The 21,817-nt window shown below is 48.2% G+C and overlaps 1 protein-coding gene across 1 annotated transcript in view; it reads left to right on the top strand.

Moving 5' to 3' along the window:
- Positions 1–21,817, top strand: part of SLC25A43 (solute carrier family 25 member 43) — a 41,165-nt gene that overhangs the window by 17,233 nt on the left and 2,115 nt on the right. Inside the window, exon 4 of the mRNA XM_036116478.2 lies at positions 21,316–21,450. Within this exon, the coding sequence (XP_035972371.2) occupies positions 21,316–21,450 (135 nt within the window). The remainder of the gene's footprint in view (positions 1–21,315; positions 21,451–21,817) is intronic.

Below are 21,817 nucleotides of genomic sequence, written 5' to 3'. Positions count from 1 at the left end.
GATGCCATTTTGCAATGTGGGCCCAGTTATTCAAGGGAGATGAAAATCCCGATTTTTATGTAAAATCTCCCAATTTTTCAGTGTTGGCAAATGCAAATTGTCGAATCTTGCGTGGGCTAACTAAAAGACGCCTTTTTATAAACTTTGCTCTATTCAAGCCTCCAATTCCGCCAAAACGATCTTCGTCCCCTCCCCCCCAGTCCCCTAAAGAATAAATGAGTGTATTTCACATTCCTGTCACCTCCACCTGGAGTATTTGTCTTCGTCTTAAAGGCTCCACTGAGATTTGCCTCGGTGGCCGCCTCTTCTGACTGAAGGTAGCATACATCTGTTGGTTTTGTCTGATAAATGAGTTGGCTTTTTCCCCACCCCCAAAACAACTATCCTATCCTGATGGATAAAGGCAGGTGTTTCGCCCTTGCAGAACCACAATGGGGGCATTCCAGACCACAGAGGAGGAGGGGACTGTGGGGCAAGAGAAGCCGAGTTAACTCACAATGTGCTCTATCAATAATTGCAGAGGCTCTGTTTTCCCTTCCACACACACACACACACACACACACACCCCAGGGTATAGTTATTTTGTTGCAAGAGCTTTGTGGGTGAGTAATCCCTTTTAAATGATGCCTTTAGTCTAGAAGGGCCCTCTGAGCCAGCCAGTTTAATTTCCTTAGCCTTTCTCTACGTGCCCCACCTTCTCCAGTGTCCACACCAATTGTCTCCACCCCGTCTCAGCACCACCCCCTTCCGAATGCCCATAGCTCACTCGCGCACTACGGCTCTCTTCTGGCTCACGTCTGGCTCACGTCACATGCTTCCTGGTGTTACAATCTTCGGTGCCATGATTCCCTTGATTCTGCAAGCTCTCTGCCTTTGGGAGGCATGGCTTACCCATTTGTATATCCCCACAGCACGTAGCCTCATGTAGCAGGCACTTGATACTTGTTAAAAAATGAATGAAGTTCAGGGCCGGCTTAGGAGATCTCACTGTCTGTGAGCCCAGAATTGAACCTTAGCTGCTGTGGGGCGAGCTCCAAGTCCTGTGCTTATCCCTACCCATGGTGAAGGTAAGAACAGCCTTCCCCTCCCCCGGCCTGCTGCCCTAGGTAAACCTCTGCTAGTCCCCTCTCTCAAAGTGCCTCTCATCTTCGCTCTGATTCCGCACTATCTTCCTTCACCTACCTTAGCGGTCAGGTTCTGCGTCCTGCAGCCCAAACAGCTGTGCATATTTCAACATAGGCAAATAGGCGCAAAGGACAAAGGAAAACCATTTTGACACCGTTTTGATGTACAGCCCCTCTTCACGGCAACGTCCCACTGCTTTGTATGGTGCCTGCAAGTGCTTGACACATCACAGCATCATAGAATTTCTATTTGTTTTGTTTGTTGATTTCAGCAAAGGTGACCCAAGGTAAATGAATGGGGTCTAAATCTGTGCTCTCTTGCGATGGGGAGGCTTTCGTCATGGGTAAGGGTGGGGGCAAAATATGTCAGGAGGAGGGAATGAAAGGAAAGCCTTCCCTGGGATTGAGAAATTACAAAAACCTGATAGTAACTACCATTTATTTGTCATTTAATATGGGCAAGGCAGTTTATTATCCCATTTCATCCTCTCTATCGACCCTATGGAATAAGTGCCGGTATTATTCCTATCTTCTAGATGAGGAAATGAGGCACAGAGAGGGTCAGTTACTTGCCCAACAGCCATAAAGCCAGTAAGTGGTGGAGCTGGGATTGAACACCCGTCTCTCCTTCCTCCGGCCCCTGGAAGGAAGTACAGTGCCTTGCTTCTAGATGCTAGGTAATCAGTTCATTTCTTTCCGTTCCCTTGCCCTGGGTACAGGAGTAGAGGAAGAGAAAGGAGGAGACCAGACCTTGGCAATTGGGAGCTCTCAGGCTCAGTGCAAGAGGGGTTGGGAAAAAAAAAAAACCCAACGATAATGGGCAAGCTCAGAAATGGACAGGCAAGAGCCTGGCTTTGGTCAGGAAATGGTTAACTCAAATTAAAAGGGGGGGGCAGTCTTCAGAAAACCAGGGCCCACTTTTAGTCCCTGGCTGCCTGACAATGGAAGGCTGGAAGCCAGCAGATCGGAATGAGGAGCATAGATCATTCCACAGCCACGGCCCTCTGGCTGGCCACAAACTGACCATGGTTGTTGGAGGGCACTGGGAAGAAAACCCCACTGGCTCTCCGAGCCCCTGGGGAGAAGGCACAAAATCCCAGGAGGGACAAGTAAATTATCACCACACCTCCTAAGAAGTGCTAACAGGTTTCAGGTTTTCTGCCTAGCTCAACATTTCTTGGTTGACATAGCATCTATTTTCAGTAGGGACAGAGCCCCATTTTCCCAGCAGAGCCGCCTCACCTGTCCCGAAGTGCAAACACTGCTGAGTTCTAAGCTCTGGGGAGGGTGGGAGAGGATGGGAGCATTACCTTTACTTTGTTGCAATTTCAACTCCTTGCGGTCTGCGGGCTTACTTTGGGGTCTGGCCCCTCTGGGGACTAACCTCTGCCTCTGTCCATAGCATTGCCTTGGCAGTCTGCAAAAAAAGGCACTTTTCGGATCCAGGTAGATGTCTGGACTTCCCTTAGGCCAGGTGGCTCTGTCGGAGCTTCGTTGTTTGGGTGTAGGGAAAGGAGAACTCTCCCCCTTGTGTTCCCAAAAGGTAGAGTGCCCTAAATACTTGAGGGATGGCAGTTGTTGATCATGGAAACAAGACTGTCCCTAGAGGACAGGCGAGGAGGGAGGAGGGAGGAGCCTGCCTGATTCCACTCTTGTAAAATCACTCCGGCCTTTTCTCCTGACCTGAGCTGGCTTACTCCTTCCAAGCGATCAAGGCTGGGAAGCCAAATGGCCGCCCCGTGCTAAGCAGGCTTCTCTGGGCTGCAGCCCAGCAATAATAGCAGCTGGGATGGGAGCTGACCCCCCCCCTCACCCACCCACCTCCTCCCCAATGGGGGTGAAGAAGGGGGTAGGGGAAAGGGAAAGGAAGGTCCCAGAAGAGGCCTGCTGTCAGGAGAGACAGTAGGTCCTGCTGAGGGACCCCCACTCCCCCCAGCTGGCCTCAAGCCAGCTCGGAAACGCACGCAGCCCCGGTTGTCCCCTCCTTTGCCCGTGCTTGTTTGGTTTTGACAGCTGGGCTCATCAGAAAGCTCCAGCGGGCACAGGTGCTCGGCGGTCAAGGACGGCGCGGTCAAGGGCGCGGGCTTCGCATGCCGGCCCTGCCCCTCCCCCCCCCGCGTGAACCCGGGTGAGCTGCCCGGCCTCCCTGAGCCTCATCCTCCTCATCTGAAAACCAGGGGCGTGAGCGCCGTGCCTCCCTGGCACACGGGACGGAGCCCCGACGCGGCTTCCCGCAGATACAGAGCTGGGCACGTGACCGACACTCGGGGCGGCCGAGGTGCTAGTTCTATTGTTCCTGAAGCATCTCTTCAGAATCTAGGCATGGCACCGGGGGCCTGATTAGAACCACAAAAGCCAGCCCAGGTGTGTTTCTGTGTTTTCCATGATTGCTGGAAACACAAAGGAACTCTAGCTAGCCTCACAAAACCTCAAAGGACCCTCGATTTCTATAGATAATGCTGAGCCGGGAAGGGAGGGGAGCTCATTATTCATCCGTTCCGTAAGCTGAACAGGCACTTAGCTAGAGGCCACCCCGTGCAAGCACTGCCCAAATCTGTATCTTGCCAGCCTCCTGAAAACGCCCGTGCGGTCTCTTCCCTGAGCCCCCCTCGGGGGGACACTAGAAGTGGGGGCTTCGGGGTTACTGCTGCTCTGTTTGCGGCTCCCCTGGCCTCGGCCTGGGCAGCTCCACTCGCCTCTCAACGGCTTCCTGCAGTCTGGTTTCCCCACCCGGCGTGCACACACGCCAGCCAGCTGTCTCCTCTCTCGCCCCAAGCACAACGCTAACCTGCGGGCCCTTGGCTCGCTTCCCCACCGTTACCGCTGCCGCGGGCTTCCTGGGCCGCGAGTTGGTCCCCTGGTCTGCTGAGAGGTGAGGCGTGTGCAGCCGCAGGGCTGGAGGGTGGCTGGCAGGCGGCCCATGCTGGGGACAGTCGCCCACACCCACGTGTGCAGACACCCACACCTCGGAGCCCGGGCGCTTCCCAGCTATGCAAGGACAGCTCCTGGGGGTCTGGCTCTGCCAAGAGAAACTTGGGCCACGTGGTTCCCAGGACAGAAAGGTCCTTTTACCGGACGCCTGGGTGGCTCAGTCGTTAAGCGTCTGCCTTCGGCTCAGATCATGATCCCGGGGTCCTGGGATCGAGCCCCGAGTCGGGGTCCCTGCTCGGTGGGGAGTCTGCTTCTCCCTCTCCCACGCCCCCTGCTCCTGCTCTCTCTCTCTCAAATAAATAAAATCTTAAAAAAAAAAAAAAGAAAGGTCCTTTTACTCCAACACGATTGGCCTGTTTGACTATTGGGGATGGGCCAAAAGACAAGCTTCCTACGGCAACTGCCTCAGATGGTTTGGGAAGTGGGCAGCTTGGTCTTCAGGTTGTGTCTTATGCGTCTACAGAAGATAAAAGTTGTTTCCGATAACAATCGAGAGGTTCTGAGCTCCTGTTTGCTCCAGCTAGAAGACTCCTCTTGTTTCCCTTTTCTTTCTTTTGTCTCTCCTCTTAAATACTCTTTTTTAAATTAAGACTTGATTTTTTCGAGCAGTTGTAGGTTCAGAGCAAAATTGAGAGAACGGTACAGAGATTTCCCATGCACCCCCAGCCCCCCCACACGCACAGTCTCCCCCACCAGAGGGGTAAAGTTCATCACAACTGACGAGTCTACAGTGACACATCATTGTCACCCAAAGTCCATAGTTTACCTGAGGGTTCACTCGCGGTGTTGGACATGGTATGTATAATGATATATACCCATCATTCTAGTGTACAGAGGATTTTCACTAAATCCTCTGTGCTCTGCCTACTCATCGTCCCCCCAAACCCCTGCAAACACTGATCTTTTTACTGTCTCCATAGTTTTGCCTTTTCCAGAGTGTCCATATAGTTGGAATCTATATGGTTTTATCCCCGAAACCTACCAACATGCCTGGCACACAGTATATACTTTTTTTCTCATTTTTAGAGTAAACTCTACCCCCAATGTGGGGCTCGAACTCACGATCCTGAGCTCAAAAGTCACATGCGCTACCAACTGAGCCAGCCAGGCGCCCCTCATTATATAGACTTTTCAGACATGCTTCTTTCACGTAGGAAGATACATTTAAGGTTTCTCCATGTCTTTTCATAGCTCGATGCCTTCTTTCTTTTTCATGCTAAATAATATTTCATTGTCTGGATCTACTTTATTTCTCCATTCCCATACTGAAAGAGGCCATCTTGTTGCTTCCAAGCACTGGCAATTGTAAACAAAGCTGCTTTAAACATCCATGTGCAGGCTTTTGTGTGGACATAAGTTCTCGACTCCTTTAGGTAAATCCCAAGGTCTGATCCGATCAGTGCAATCGCTAGACCCTGTGGTAAGAGTAGGTTTAGTTTTATGAGAGACCCCCAAACTGTCTTCCAAAGTGGCCGTACCATTTTGCATTCCCACCAGCAGTGAATGAAATCCACTCCGCATCCTCAGATGGCTCCGTAGCCTCAGCATCACTTGGTGGTGTCAGTGTTCTGGATTTTGGCCGTTCTAATATTGGCCATTCTAATACACGTGTAGCGGTATCTCATCGTTGTTTTAATTTGCATCTCCCTGATGACATGGGATAAGGAGCATCTTTTCATATGCTTATTTGCCACCCGTATATCTTCTCTGGTGAGCTGTTAAGGCCTTTGGCCCATTTTTTAATTGGGTTTTCTTATCATTGAGTTTTTTTTTTAAGGTTTTTTTTTTTAAGATTATTTATTTATTTATTTGACAGAGAGAGACACAACGAGAGAAGGAACACAAGCAGGGGGAGTAGCAGAGGGAGAAGCAGGCTTCCTGCCGAGCAGGGAGCCTGATGTGGGGCTCGATCCCAGGACGCTGGGATCATGACCTGAGCCGAAGGCAGACGCTTAAAGACTGAGCCACCCAGATGCCCCTCTTATCGTTGAGTTTTAAGAGTTCTTTGTATATTTTGGATAATGGTCCTTAATCAGATGTGTCTTTTGCAGATATTTTCTCCCAGTCTGTGGCTTGTCTTCTCATTTTCTTTTAAAATTAAATTATTCTACCGTCTGCATAGGTAACATAGGCATATGGTGGAAAATCCATAAGGTGCAAAGAGTATACGTTGGAAAGTAAGTCTTCCCCGACCTTTGTTCTCTGCAGACAGAGCTTCCCAGTATCTCGTCTGAATCTTTCCAAAGATGGCCTATGCAGAGATACACATAAACGTGCACATTCATGTTCTTTCCGTTTTTAGATCATCAGCTACATAGACTCTTCTGCACCGTTTTTTTTCCACCTCAAAATGTATCTTGAAGATGGCACCATATCAGTTAAATGGAGCCGCCACATATTTTTCAATGGTGACATAGTATTCCACGGTACGATGAACTCTTTCTTTAACTAGCCCCCTATTGGTGGACACTTAGATTATTTCCAATTTTCTGCTGTTACTAACAATGCCGCAACAAAAATCCTTGTAACACACACATCATTTCCCACATGGACAAATATATCTGGAGAATGAATTCCTAGAAATAGGATTGCTTTGGTCAAAGGGTGTATGAGTTTTACATCTTTAGAAATATTGTTGACTTATTTCAGTGCTCATGGAAAGGATGAACAACCTAAAATGTTACCTCTTTTGGAAGGCCTCTGTGGACTTTTTCAGAGAAATAATCATGTGCTTTGCTTTGAAATATTTATCTTTCATTTTCATGTACTGCAGGTCTGTTCCTTCTTTCCTTCAATATGTCTTAAGCACATAACTGTGTGCCAGGCGTGTTGGTAGGTTTCGGGGATAAAACCACAAACACGACAGACACGGTCACTGCCCTCGTGGGATTTCTGGTCCTGGAGGCGGGGTGGGGAGAATACACGTGGCAGAAATAATTATGCACTAAATCATTACAAACTGTGTCACGTACCCTGAAGGGGACGTACAGAGGGACCAAAAATGTTTATTAGGCTCCTGACTTAGTCTGCGGGGTCTGAGAAGATGTCCCTGAGGAAGCGGTATGTATTCTTTTTTTTTTTAATATTTATTTATTTGAGAGAGAGAGAGCACGAGCGGGGGCGAGGAGGGGCAGAGGGAGAGGGAGAAGCAGACTGCTCGCTGAGCAGGGAGCCCGATGTGGGGCTCGATCCCAGGACCCTGAGATCATGACCTGAGCTGAAGGCAGTCACTTAACCAACTGAGCCACCCAGGCACCCAGCAATGTGTATTCTGATCACTCAGAGAGACTTAGCTGAGCAGAGAGGCAGGAAGGAGCATGGAGTAGGACCAGCAGTATGGATCAGAGGAGCCAGAAAGGCCCTCAGGGCATCTAGTTCCAGTCTGCCCACTTGACATGGGAGGAAACCAAGGTTCAAAGAACTTCAGGAGCTGAGCAAGGTCGTCCAGATAGGGGCAGAGCCAGACCGAAGAGCTGGCTTCTCTGGGTCTTTCTAGATGGTGCCATGGCGCGTTCTGCGGCACGCCCATCCTGGGAGCGGTGGGCCTGAACTAGAGAGTACGGGATAGTTGCTCGGGTTTATGTGGAGGGAAGTTGTAAGTTCAGGTCCTCGTGACTAGCAGCCTGACACGTTTTGTTTCTCTTTACTAGTAAGATACAGTTTGGGCAAATGGCAGTCTCACGTGCCAGTCCAGTGGGTCAGTTTGGTCTTCAGTGTCCTTGTCTCTTCTTCAAGTTTAGATAATAAATAATAATGGCATTCATCATGACAGTTACTTTTGTAGCGCTTGCTATACGTTGAATGCTGTTTGAGGCACTTTACATGTATTTCATTTAATCTTTTTTTTTAATATTTTATTTATTTATTTGACAGAGAGACAACACAAGCGGGGGAAGGGGCAGAGAGAGAAGCAGGCCTCCCGCTGAGCAGGGAGCCCGATGCGGGGCTGGATCCCAGGACCCTGGGATCATGACCTGAGCGGAAGGCAGACACTTAACCCACTGAGCCACCCAGGCGCCCGGATTTCATTTAATCTTGACAGCAATCCCATAAGGTGGATATTCTGATTACCCCATTTTACAGATGAGGAAACTGAGGCTAGTGAGTGGCCCACGTGCTGTCAGAGTCAGCACCCTGAGCTGCCTCGTGCAGTGGCGTGCTGCAGCAGCGACCCTCAACCCTGTCCGCACGCCAGAATCATCTGGGGAGCTTGCCCCGAAACTGTTCACGTCCAGCCCTCACCCCGGGTCAGTTAAATCACAGTCTCTGGGGGTGGATCCCAATCCCGGCTGGTTTTGAAAAACTTCCCCGGTTAGTCTCATATGCAGCTGAGAGTTGAGAAACACTGGTATGTGTCATTTGCATTCCTTCTTCCTTTGGGGGTATCTTTGTCTGGGCTGCAATCACAGAATACCATAGACCGGGTGGCTTGAACAGTCGGAGATCAAGGTGCCGGCAGACTGGGTGTCTGGTGAGAACCGTCTTCCAGGGGACACCTGTGTGGCTCAGTCGGTTGGGCGTCTGCCTTCGGCTCAGGTCCTGATCCCAGAGTCCTGGGATCGAGCCCCATGTCGGGCTCTCTGCTCATTGCGGAGCCTGCTTCTCCCTCTGTGTGTGCTCTCTCATCTCTCTCTCAAATAAATAAATAAAATCTTAAAAAAAAAAAAAAAAAAACCCTCATCCTGGTTTGCACACGGTGGAGTGAGAGAGATGATCTCTCTGGTGTCTCCCCTCGTGAAGGCACCAATCCCATCATGAAGGCTCCACCCTCATGACCTAATCACCTCCCAAAGGCCCCACTGCCACATACCATCACACGGGGGCTTCAACATAATGAATGTTGGGGGCACAGAAATATTGTCCATAGCAGGGGACAGCCAGGAATCTGTGCTTGCCTTTATAGTCCTTTAGTCCGACACGGATAGTGGCATTTATTCAATAACACCATGAGTCCCGGGGCGCATGGCTGGCTCAGTTGGTGAAGAGTGCTACTCTTGATCTCAGGGTCGTGGGTTCGAGCCCCACGTTGGGTGTAGAGACTACTTAAAAAAATTTTTTTTTAATCTTTTAAAAAACTACCATGAGTTCCAGTTTTAGCCTAGAGAATTCATTCCGGGTACACGCTGTGGTAGCCACATTCAGTGATGATTGTATAGTAAGTGTGCCAAGGGCTAAGAGAGTATTCTCAGTCCTGGGTATCAGAAGACAGTGGAGCTGACTGGGAGAGAGCTTGATTCTGAGTCAAAGAGACCCAAATTCAAGTTGATGCTTTGTCTCATGTTCTGTGATTTTGGAGATTCATCCTTTCACAGACTCTATTTTGTCATCTGCAAAATAGGGCTGATAAGGTCATACTACTTATTTCACGAGGCTTTTGTGAGGATTAAATGAGATGTAGGTGTCACGGGCTCAGCATAATGCCTGCCACCTAGCACTCGGGAAACATCACTCATTTTTTTGCTTCATGACCATCCATGTGGCTTATTTGAGCCTGATCACAAGAAAACAGTTGTATTTGGGAAAAGCTACTGGTGACACAGATACTGAGGGGAATTTGATTTGACATTTGATGAGTGCCTGATATGTGAAATGAAGGGCGTTAGACCCTGAAGAAGTAGGACAGAAGGAAGGCCTAGTGCCTGATCCCATAGGCCCATAGGCTGCCAGCCCAGATTTGCACGCAGATAACTCATACTAGGTAGATTGTCCCAAAGCAGAGGTCCAAACAAATAGCTAAGAGAGCACAAGACAGAGAAAGAACCTCGACTCAAACATAGAAGCTATAAAATAATTACAAGGCAATGAAGGAAATGTGAACACTGGATACGTGATATTAAGGCATTATAATTTTAGGTGTGATAATGGTATTATATATACTTATATTTTAGAGAAGAAGCCATTATATTTTAGAGAAACATAATTAAATATTCACAGATGAATTGAAATGATGTCTCATAGGGGTAGAGATGAAAAAAGATTGGCCATGAGTTGCTAATTGTTGAAGCTGGGTGATGGAACTTTGTGTTCATTTTACCCCTTTTGTATATGATTGAAATTTTCTACAATAAAAAGTGTTTTGTTTTGTTTTGTTTTTTAAGTAAACTCTAGGCCCAACGTGCGGCTTAAACTCCTGTCCCTGAAATCAAGAGTCACATGCCAGGCATTGGGAATGCAAACTGGCACAGCCACTCTGGAAAAAGTATGGAGGTTCCTCAAAAAGTTAAAAATAGAATTAGTCTACAATCCAGCAATTGCACTACTGGGTATTTACCCCAAAAATACAAAACACTAATTCAAAGGAATACATGCACCCCTACGTTTATTGCAGTATTTACAGTAGCCAAGATACGGAAGCACCCCAAGTGTCCATCAATTGATGAATGGATAAAGAAGAGGTGAGATATATATATATATACCCCCATATTTTTATATATATATAAATACCCATATATATATATGTGTGTATGGGTATATATATATAAATACCCATACATATACAATAGAATACTATTCAGCCATAAAAAAGAATGAAATCTTGCCATTTGCAAAGACATGGATGGAGCTAGAGAGTATTATGCTAAGCAAAATAAATCAGTCAGAGAAAGACGAATGCCGTATGATTTCAGTCATATGTGGAATTTAAGAAAGAAAACAAACAAGCAAAGGGGAAAAAGAGAGTCAAAGCAAGAAACAGACTGAACTCTAGAGAACAATCTAATGGTTACCAGAGGGGAGGAGGGTGGAGGGAGGGGGCATAGGTGATGGGGATGAAGGAGGGCACTTGTGATGAGCACCAGGTGATGGATGGAAGTGTTGAATCACTCTATCGTACACCTGAAACTAATATAACACCGTGTGTTAACTAACTGGAATTTAAATAAAAACTTAAGGGGTGCCTGGGTGGCTCAGTTGGTTAAGCGACTTCAGCTCAGGTCATGATCCCAGGGTCCTGGGATCGGGCTCCCTGCTCAGCCGGAAGCCTGCTTCTTCCTCTCCCACTCCCCCTGCTTGTGTTCCCTCTCACGCTGTCTCTCTCTCTCTCTCCCCCTGTCAAATAAATAAATAAATAAAATCTTTAAAAAAATAAAATACATAAATAAAAACTTAAAGTAAAAAAATATATTAAAAATGTTAATTTCGTCTTAAAAATACCTTTACAGTGGGGCGCCTGGGTGGCTCAGTCGTTAAGTGTCTGTCTTCCGGCTCAGGTCATGATCTCAGGGTCCTGGGATCGAGCCCCGCATCGGGCTCCCTGCTCAGCGGGAAGCCTGCTTCTCCCTCTCCCACTCCCCCTGCTTGTGTTCCCTCTCTCGCTGTCTCTCTCTCTCTGTCAAATAAATAAGATTTAAAAAAAATACCTTTTCAGCAACATCAAGACTGGTGCTTGACCAAATATCCGGGTACCATGGCCTAGCCAAGTTGACACATGAAATGAACCATCACAGGCTGGTAATGGAAAATAATACTGGGAAGACAGGTGGGCGCCAAACTATAGAGGGTTTTGAATTCTGTTACATTTCTCTTTGGAAAACTTTTCTTAGAAAACTGGGAGTTGGTAAAGGTTTCTCAGCAAAGCAGTGACAGCATCTGGTGAGTTTGGAATGGTAGCTGGCTGCGGTGTGGAGGATGGGCTGGAGAGGGCAGAGACTGGAGGTGTGCGGATGGGTTACGAAACCGTGTCAATCTCTTGCTCACGTTGAAAAGGTGAGCAGGGGCAGATCGTGTAGGGCTTATAACCTTCCAGTAGTGTGGCTAGAGCCAGCTCCTCTTGGCTCAGGAGAGCTGATTTTTTTTTAAGAGTTTATTTATTTACTTACTTGAGAGAGAGGCAGAGCGTGAGCATGAACGGGGGGAGGGGCAGAAGGAGGGGGAGAGAGAATCTCAATGCGGGGCTCGATCTCACGACCCTGAGATCATGACCTGAGCCTAAATCAAGAGTGGGTCGCTTAACCGACTGAATCACCCAGCTGCCCTGGGAAAGCTGATTGTTAAATGGCAGGAAATCCCGGAGCTGGTGGACCTCACAGTTGGTAGCTTGAAATCGGCCATGTGGGAGTATTGACACCGTTGAAATTGGCAAATGCTACAACTCAAGGCTTTTTTTCTCCCCAGAGAATCAGTTGTTAAATATTTACCACTACATTACCACCACAGCTTACAGGTAACACTAAGAAATGTAGATTTTATTCTAAGTGTTCTATAAAGCCATTAAAATATTTTAAGCAGATGAGTAAAAAGATGTGATTTTTTAAAAAATCTCTCTGGCAACTTTTTAGAGAATGGACTATAAAGGGGCCAGGCGAGGAGTCTCAAACTCGCTGTCCCAAGGAGACCAAAAGGGAGCTGCATAATGGTCCATAATGGTCAGCAACGATGGTGGCTTGGCGGTGAAGGTAGAGTGAAGTAGACATTTGGAAGATGGTTAAGGTCCTAAGATTGAATATAGGTGGCCCTTGATTCATGACAAGTTGATTATAATTGCCCTGTTCTGTAACTCATGTAACTTGCTTAGTGTCTTTTTGTTTTAGTTGTGGTGGGGGGCACCGCACCAGGTTACAAAATGATGACCTTGACTCATGACTCAGGGCTTTTTTGTAGTTTTACTGGAAACCAGCAGAAGATAAATCAATCATATGATTTCATAACAGAATAAGAAGGTTAATTTCCTGCATGAACATAATCTCTTTTCATTATGTCAGTCTTACAGTAGCAGGAGGAACTTCAAGTCTTATGACTAGGCAGATTCTTTCTAAGGGGAAAGGAAGCTTTTTTAAAAAAAAAAAGATTTTTATTTATTTGACAGAGAGAGAGACAGCAAGAGGGAACACGAGCAGGGGGAGTGGGAGAGGGAGAAGCAGGCTTCCCGCTGAGCAGGGAGCCCGATGCGGGGCTTGATCCCAGGACCCTGGGATCATGACCTGAGCCAAAGGCAGATGCTTAACGACTGAGCCACCCAGGTGCCCCGGAAAGGAAGCTTTTAATACCTGTTTGGCAATGGTGCTTTATCGGTGGGGTGAGAAGGACAGGAGGTCAGGTCGCAACAGTGTCCGGGTAAACATTTTAAAGTAAGACATTCACTGAAGACCCCTGACCATTTTGGCTCCTGAAACTCCAGGCTGGGAGACTCAGCTTGTCCATTTCATGTTTTATTTCTCATACTCTGGTATGTACTTGACTGTTTCTGTACCCCAAAAGGAAGGGCTAACCCAGAGGCTCACCCTTCACCTTGATATAGGACTCTATATGGTTAAAGCATACAACGTTGATCCTTCCATGGGTCACTGGCTGGCTCAGTCAGTAGAGCGTGCGAACTTGATCTCGGGGTTGTGAGTTCGAGCTCCACATTGTATGTAGAGATTCCTTGAAAATAAAATCTTTAGGGGTGCCTGGGTGGCTCCGTCAGTTTAAGTGTCTGCCCTCAGCTCAGGTCATGATCTCAGAGTCCTGGGATCGAGCCCCACGTGGGGCTCCCTGCTCAGCGGGGAGTCTGCTTCTCCCTCTGCCCCTCCCCCGTTGTGCTTGTGCGCTCTCTCTCTCTCAAATAAATAAAATCTTAAAAAAAATAAAAATAAAATCTTTTAAAGATTTTATTTATTTGACAGAGAGAGACACAGTGAGAGAGGAAACACAAGCAGGGAGAGTGGGGGAGGGAAAAGCAGGCTTCCCGCCGAGCAGGGAGCCCGATGTGGGGCTCGATCCCAGGACCCCAGGACCATGACCTGAGCCGAAGGCAGACGCCCAACGACTGAGCCACCCAGGTGCCCCAAATAAAATCTTTTAAGAAAAAGAATGTTGACCCTTTGAGCTAGATTAACGAGGAAAGATACAACAGTCTTTCATATATAAAATGAAGAACTGTGGAACCTTATTAATTTGCACGGCACTAAAATTATAATAGCAACCCAGGGTTCAGTAAGGAAATGAATAATATAAACAGCATATGAGGTATTATTCTCCCCGTTTTTGCAATGAGGAAATCGAAGTTCAGAGAAGTTAAGGAACTTGCTTACGATCACAGAGCTAATGAGTGGAAGAGACGAGGGTGCAAATCCAAGCCTGTGTGATGGTAAAATCCATGCACGTGACCTTGTGGTCCACGTAGGCCCAGAAAGTCTCTCTACTTCGCTGCCCTTCATTAATCCGGTTTCAGTCATATATAATAAAATGGAATATCATCCCCAAATTTCATAATTTAGGCTTCACTAATTTAAACTACCCCCCCACACACACACATACACACACATACACATTGGAATTACTGACATTTTTCTGTATTGTTTATCGAATGCCCTTATGGTGGGGGTTCACGAGAGAGACTAGAGTCTGACGAGAAAGAGGATGACTGTCCTTGCCAGGGCCATGCAGCAACAGGTGGCAGGGTGGAGTGTCCTGCGGGGGCACAAGCTGGGTAGGTGTCAGGTACAGCACATGTCATTTTACGTCTTGGAACCTAGAGACCAAGGTCAGGGAGTCACTGGGAAGCAGGGTCCCGGAAGGCAGACTGCAGCAGCCCAGGAGGCGGGGCACCTGGCTTTTGTCACTCTTGGTCACTCTTCCTCTCAAGATCTTGGGTTTCCATCTGTAAATGAAGTCATTGGATCAGAGTATCTTTTTTTAAGGATCTTATTTTTAAGTAATCTCTACTCCCAATGTGGGACTCGAACTCACGACCAAGAGATCAAGCATCACATGCTCCGACTGAGCCAGCCAGGTGTCCCCATTGGACTGGAATATCTTTTTAGAACCTTTTTTTTTTTAAGATTTTATTTTTATTTATTTGACAGAGAGAGACATAGCGAGAGAGGGAACACAAGCAGGGGGAGTGGGAGAGGGAGAAGCAGGCTCCCCACCGAGCGGGGAGCCCGATGCGGGGCTCGATCCCAGGACCTTGGGACCATGACCTGAGCCGAAGGCAGACCCTTAACCGACTGAGCCACCCAGGCGCCCCTGGACTGGAATATCTTAAGGTCCCTTTCAGATCTGAGTCTGTGGTTTGGGGACTCAGGGTTATGGGGGCCTGGAGTCATGAGATCCAGGAACCAAACCGAGAGCAAGAAAGGGCCAGGTTTCGTGGTCAGAGACGACAAAAATCTATAGTCCACAAGGCCTGACCTTCTGGGTAGTTTGTTTCAGTGATTAAAATTGAGTTTTAGTGCTACTTCTCTAGTTGTAATTTATTCCTACGTTCTACAGAGTTTTATGGAGGATGGAGAGAAGAGAAGCTGAGTAAGACGTAGTCCCCCCCCCACCAGGCATCACAGTCTCCTGGAGGAAAGAACGTGAAACAACTAACTCATATGAAATAGAATAAAATGTGTCATTTACTAGCTGTATGACCTTAATCAAAGCACTTAGCCTGTCGCCAAGCCTCAGTCTCCTCACCTGGAACAGGCACGTAAGCAGTCCATAAACCTCTGTATTAGTAGCTGCGGTAGCAACATCATTACGGATATTTTGTACTTGGACGCTGTCACTTCTTAGTCAAATAGAACTATCTATACGCTGTTGTTGCGAAGAGAGAAGAAATCATCTGAAGTGTGAGCCTTGTTTTCTAAAAAGAGTCTATATCATTTTGTATAGGTGTTGACCCACCATTTTTATAATTCGTGCATAGCATTATGTCAAAATGCTTTTAAAATTCCAGACCACTCCTGTACTGAACATTCTCAACACAGCAGCCAAAGTGATCCTGTTAAAATATAAACTAGGCTCCGTCACTCTACCTTTTTTTATTTATTTTTATTTTTTTTAAAGATTTTATTTATTTATTTGCCAGAGAGAGAGAGAGAGAGAGCACAAGCAGGGGGAGCAGCAGAGGGAGAGGGAGAAGCAGGCTCCCTGCTGAGTAGGGAGCCCGATGTGGGACTTGATCCCAGGACCCTGGGATCATGACCTGAGCCGAAGGCAGACACTTAACCACCCAGGCGCCCCTGGATGGGAATTTCTTTTTTTTTTTTAATTTATTTATTTGAGAGAGAGAGAGAGTGAGAGCACGAGTGGGGAGAGGGAAGGGCTGAGGGAGAGGGAGCCCGACATGGGGCTCCATCCCAGGACCCTGAGATCGCGACCTGAGCCGAAGGCAGAAGCTTGATGGACTGAGCCACCCAGGGGTCCCAAGGCTCTGTCCCTCTTCTGTTGAGAACCCAGCAGCATCTCCCATTCTCACCCAGTAATTCAAGTCAGAATACTTACTATGGCCTACCAGCCTTACGGGCTCCAGTCGTGGTCTAGTCGCCAGTTACTTTTCTGAGCCTTGTCCTGTTACTCTCTCTCTTGTTCATTCTGTTCCCACCACGTTGGCCTCCTTGTTGTCTCTCTAACACCCCAGGCAAGCTCCTGCCCCAGGGCCCTTGCAGATAACTGTACAATTCACTTCCTTCAGACCTTCACTCAAAGGTCATCATCTTCTTGGTGAGTCTCCGGGGACCACCCTAATAAAAACTTCAGCACCCTCCAGGCACTCCCTGTATCTTTTCCCTGCCTTTATTTTCTTCAGAGCCTTCGCTGCCTTTTAGTATTTGATATAATCATTTATTTTTTTTGCCTGTTCCTTCCCCACAAGTAGAATTTCAGCTCTGTGGGAACAGGGACTCTTTGTCTGTTTGGTTCACTGCTGTAACCTCAGTGTCTTGCACATAGTAGGTACTCAGTAAACATCCGAATAAATGAAAAGTCTTCAGAGGGGATAAGGGGAGCTAATAGAAGTACAGAAATATTGCTAAGGAGTGCAGGGGGTGAACGGTGCTTTTAATGCTAGGAAAATTGTCATTTAAGGGCCTTGTATATCATTCTAAGGAGCTTGGATTTCATCCTATAGGTGGTAGAAAGTCGGTGAAGGAGTCAGTGGTCCGCACTGAAATGTTAGAGATGCATTCCGAATGCACTGGGAAGAACAGGACTGGGTCAAGATTCACGCATGAGATGGTGGTAGCCTGAACTAAGAGAGTGGCAGTTGAGAATGTCGAAAAGGAGATGGATCTGAGAAGTACCATATTTAGAAGATAAAAGTGATCGTACTTGATGACTGATGGGCTAGGGCAGTAAGAGTGAGCAGATCAGGAATCCCAGGTTCCTGGCTTGGGGCAGCCGGCTGGGCAGTCGTGCCATTTACTGAAATAAATACAGAAGAGGTGCACCTGGGTGGCTCTGTCGGTTAAGTATCTGACGTCGGGCTCCAGGCTGGGTGTGGAGCTAGCTAGATAGCTAGCTAGAAATAAATTTGATGTGGTCAAGGTGAAAGGCAACACTGGGTTCTAAGTGTGTCAAGGTTTGAGAACCTGTGTGCTATCCCGGTGGAGATGTCCGGTAGGCAGCTGGATGCTTGATCTTGGAGCTCAGGGTGGGGAGGTCAGGGCCAAAGAGAAAGATCTGGAAGTCGTCTACCTGTAGATGGTGTTTAAAGCCATGGCTACAGTAGAATTCCCTAGAGAAGTTGTATAAATTGAGGAGGACAAAAAGTTGCTGGTTATTAGTGCCAAACGCTGCCCAAAAATCCAGTAAGAAAATTAAAAAAAAAAAAAAAACCCATCTACTGAATTTGGCAGGTAGGAGGCCCTGAGTGAATATATTTCATCTATTCAAATATTTCTTGAACATTTGCTACGTGTTGAGGATCCTGAAGATACAGCAGTGAACCAAACAGGCAAAAATCCCCTCTTCCACGGAGCTAAAACTCTGGTTGGGAGGAGTAGATAAATAAGAAAAGAAATAAGTAAATTATACCAAATCGTAAAAGGCAATCAACAAGCAGAGTCACGGACACGGATCCAACTGCAGTGAGTAGAGCAGCGCGTGGGGAGGGAGGAAGTGGAGTCCGCCAGAGCCTACCGCTGTTTCAGTAAGTGCAGACGAGAAGGGAGAGGGACGTCCATTGACAGATGAGCGGACAGACACACGGTGGTACGGCCACACAATGGAATACTACTCAGCAATAAACAGGAAGAAACTACTGATGAACACAGCAACATGGATGAATCTCAGAAGCATCGTGCCGAGTGAAAGAAGTCAGTCTCAAGGGGCGCCCGGCTGGCTCAGTCGGAAGAGCGTGCAACTCTTGATCTCAGGGTTGTGAGTTCGAGCCCCCCATGGGGTGTAGATTACTTAAATAAATAAAACTTTTTTTTTTTAAAGATTTATTTATTTATTTGAGAGAGCGAGAATGAGAGAGAGTACATGAGAGTGGGGAGGGTCAGAGGGAGAAGCAGGCTCCTCGCTGAGCAGGGAGCCCGATGTGGGACTCGATCCTGGGACTCCAGGATCATGACCTGAGCCGAAGGCAGCTGCTTAACCAACTGAGCCACCCAGGCGCCCCATAAATAAAACTTTTAAAAAATACTTTCGGAAGCTAGTCTCAAAAGGTTACATGCTGTTTGCTTCCATTTGTCTGACATTCTCAAAAGGCAAAACTGTAGGGACAGAGAGAAGACCGGTGGCTGCCCAGGGCTGGGAATGGGGGAGGCCTTGACAGCAAAGGGGCAGCACATGAGAATGGTGGGGGCGGAAGGAGCAGTTCTGTGTCCTGATGGTGACGGTGGTCACACAAATGGGTACGTATGTTAAAACTGCTAGCCCTCTACCCTGAAACCAGGTAATTTTACTGTCTATTAATGTGGGAATGAGAGGTTGGACTGTATCTGAAGGGCAAAGTCAAGATCGGCAGAAGGAATTGTTTTGCAGATGAGAGGGACTTGAGTTTATTCATTTGCTAAGGAGGAAAGTCAGGTCTCTTGGGAAGGGTGCCCAAGAGGAGTTCAAAGGTGTGAGATCCAGGGCACTGGTGGGAAGAAAAGATGTTTATGCGAAGAAGCAAAAGGTGAGGCCCCGTACAGTCTGTTTTCTCTGTGAACCAGGAGACCAGGTCACCCACCTAGAGTAGAGGACCGGGTGCGGGGTGCCGGGCGTCAAGGGCTGTGGGAAGGTTGGGCAGGGCCGCCTCGAGGAACAGGCAAGGATGCTCTGAAGGCTCGGTTCGCAGTACGAAAGCCCAGCAGAGGTTGGCAACCTCGAAGCTTTAGTAGTACCGATCTGCCCCTTTGTGGATTCGTCTTCAGTGGCTTGGGGCAGAGCAGGGGTGTGTGGGTGAGAGCGGCTGGAGGACGACGGGCAAGGATTTTGAGAGTAGGAACAGAGAAAGCTGGGCGAGGATTGGAAAGGGAAGCCACTGAAGCCTGCAGGGAACTGGTGGCCTGCGGAAGACGGGAGGGGGCAAGTGCCTGGGGGCTTGTGATGAATAATAGGAACCAGCGAGGGAGGGGGCCGGTGGATGAGGACGCCGTGGTCCCGGGGCTTCTGAAGTCTAAGATTTGAGAGGTGGGTGGGGAGGACTAGTAACGTTAGGTAAGGGATTGTATTGCTATTTAGCACACTTTATTTTTTCTAAGATTTTATTTTATTTATTTGAGAGAGAGAGAGAGAGAGAGCACAAGCAGGGGGAGAGGCAGGGGGAAAGGGAGAAGCAGACTCCCCGCTGAGCAGGGAGCCTGACGCGGGGCCCGATCCCAGGACCCCGAGATCATGACCTGAGCCGAAGGCAGACGCTTCACCGACTGAGCCACCCAGGTGCCCGTATTTAGCATACTTTCTATGTAATAGTAATAGCACTAGCTCATACCTACTGATCCTTACCATGCGCCTGACACGGCTGATCGCTTTACATGCATATCTCATTTAATTCTCACAGCAGCCCCATGAAGTGGGTACTGTGAATAAGGAAACTAAGGCTCAGGAGGGTTAGGTAAGTGCCCAGGGTCACGTGGCCCGTACGTGAAGCGGCCAGAGCTAGACTCTGACTTGTCCGACTCCAGAGGTTCTGCTTTTCGGACTGTTAGACTGTCCTGCCTCTCCCACATGCAAGATCTTTTTTGGTTGCTGTTTCTTTATTTATTTTTAAGTAATCACTACATCCAACCTGGGGCTCGGAACTCAGGACCCCAAGATCAAGAGTCGTGTGCTCTTCTGACTGAGCCAGCCATGCGCCCCTCCTAAGTGGAAAATCTTGATTCCACTTCACTAGAATGCTGTGCTAGTCTCAACTAGACGTTTCAGAAACAAACCAAAGTATGTGCGAAGCTTCATGTGAACTTGACACCGTTATTGAAAGCCAGCTCTGAGGGGCTGTCCCCTTCCCACTGGGCAAGAGGTGTCAGTTTTGTATAGAGATGGTCCACTGAAAAGTCCTTTTGGGGCGCCTGGGTGGCTCAGTCGTTAAGCGTCTGCCTTCGGCTCAGGTCATGATCCCAGGGTCCTGGGATCGAGCCCCACATCGGGCTCCCTGCTCGGTGGGAAGCGGGCTTCTCCCTCTCCCACTCCCACTGTTTGTGTTCCCTCTCTCGCTATGTCTCTCCCTGTCAACTAAATAAATAAAATCTTAAAAAAAAGTCCTTTCACCTGACCCCAAAACTGTCTTCTACTGAAGGACAAAAATGTTACTTTCAGAGATGGAGCATGTTGGTGATCAGTCAGGATTGTTCTGGGAGTCGTGATGAAGTCCATGAAGTGGCCAAAGTTGTGGGTGGCCAAAGAGGCGTAAAAGTAAGGATCACTGAAGTCGAGGTCCAGAAACTGGGTGTGGGATGGGTTGGTTGTCTTAGAGATGCTGAAGTTCCCTAAGATGATGGTGAATCTGGAAGAGGGGAAGCCACCAGGTGGCACGGTCTTCAGTGAATGGAGAAGACCTTCAGGAGGTCAAGAGATGCGAGCAGCAACAAGGAGTGTGGTTGAGGGACATGAGCCCCAGGCAAGAACTTCTGGCACAAGAGGGAAGGAATCGGGGTCTGGGGACAGTAAGAGGGAACTAGAAGAATGCCGCTATCCCTCTGCTTTTCACCCTGGAACATCTGGGATGTGGGGAAATGAGCAGCCCACGCTTGAGAACTTCACAGAGGAGGCATCAGTTAAGACAAGGAGACCAGGGGAGGAGGGGTATTTAGAAAAGATTAAGGGCGCGGGAGAACATCTATCATGTCCAGGGGGCATAGGTTGGAAAGCAACGTTAAGTATGAAGTTTAGTCTGTCCTGAATGGTTGCTTCCTTCCAAGCAAAATAAGCCACAAATAGGTGAACGGGGTGTCCTGACTTCATTGCGCGTTAATATTCATTCTGAGCCCGTCGAACAAGCGCCCTGTGGCACCCATTCTTGGCAGGCATCTTGGCCAAGAGCATAGCAACCAGAGCCCAGACTTGAGACCCTGGCGTCCCTGACTAGAACATTTCTTTCCTGGTGACCAAATCACCGCGTCCCATCTTCTGTATTTCCTGCCAGGCTCAGAGCCCGCACCTTCCCCACCATGGAGGAGTGGATGTCCATTTCTCAGGAGCAGTGGACTGCTTCCGGCAGATAGTCAAAGCCCAAGGGGTCCTGGCGCTCTGGAATGGACTGACAGCCAACTTGCTGAAGGTGAGAAGGGCGGTCCATCCCTTGCTTCCCCACCTCTTCGGATTCTAGCCCTTTCCCTTGCCGCACCCCTACAGGTTGCCTGGGGACACCCCCGTCTAGCACTGACCCATGAGCACGGGCTGGCGGTCAGCCCGGAGACAGGGGGACCCTGTGCAGTGGCAGGGCATCTGACACCCCATCCTGGAGGAGCTGAGTATTCAGTGTAGAGGCTCCTGACATGGGGGTTCATGGACTCCTAAGGGGAACCTAATCTCCCAGCCTAACATCATATGCAAAAATGTATAGGTATGTGCATCTCTCTGGGGAGAGGATCCATAGCTTTCATCATATTCCCAAAGAATTTCATGACTCCCCGCCTTCCCCACAA

This window comes from Halichoerus grypus, chromosome X (genome assembly GCF_964656455.1).
Source record: "Halichoerus grypus chromosome X, mHalGry1.hap1.1, whole genome shotgun sequence".
In the NCBI taxonomy this organism is placed as follows: domain Eukaryota; kingdom Metazoa; phylum Chordata; class Mammalia; order Carnivora; family Phocidae; genus Halichoerus; species Halichoerus grypus.
The sequence above is the reverse complement of the archived record's forward strand: the minus strand, read 5'-3'. Positions and strand labels throughout refer to the sequence as shown.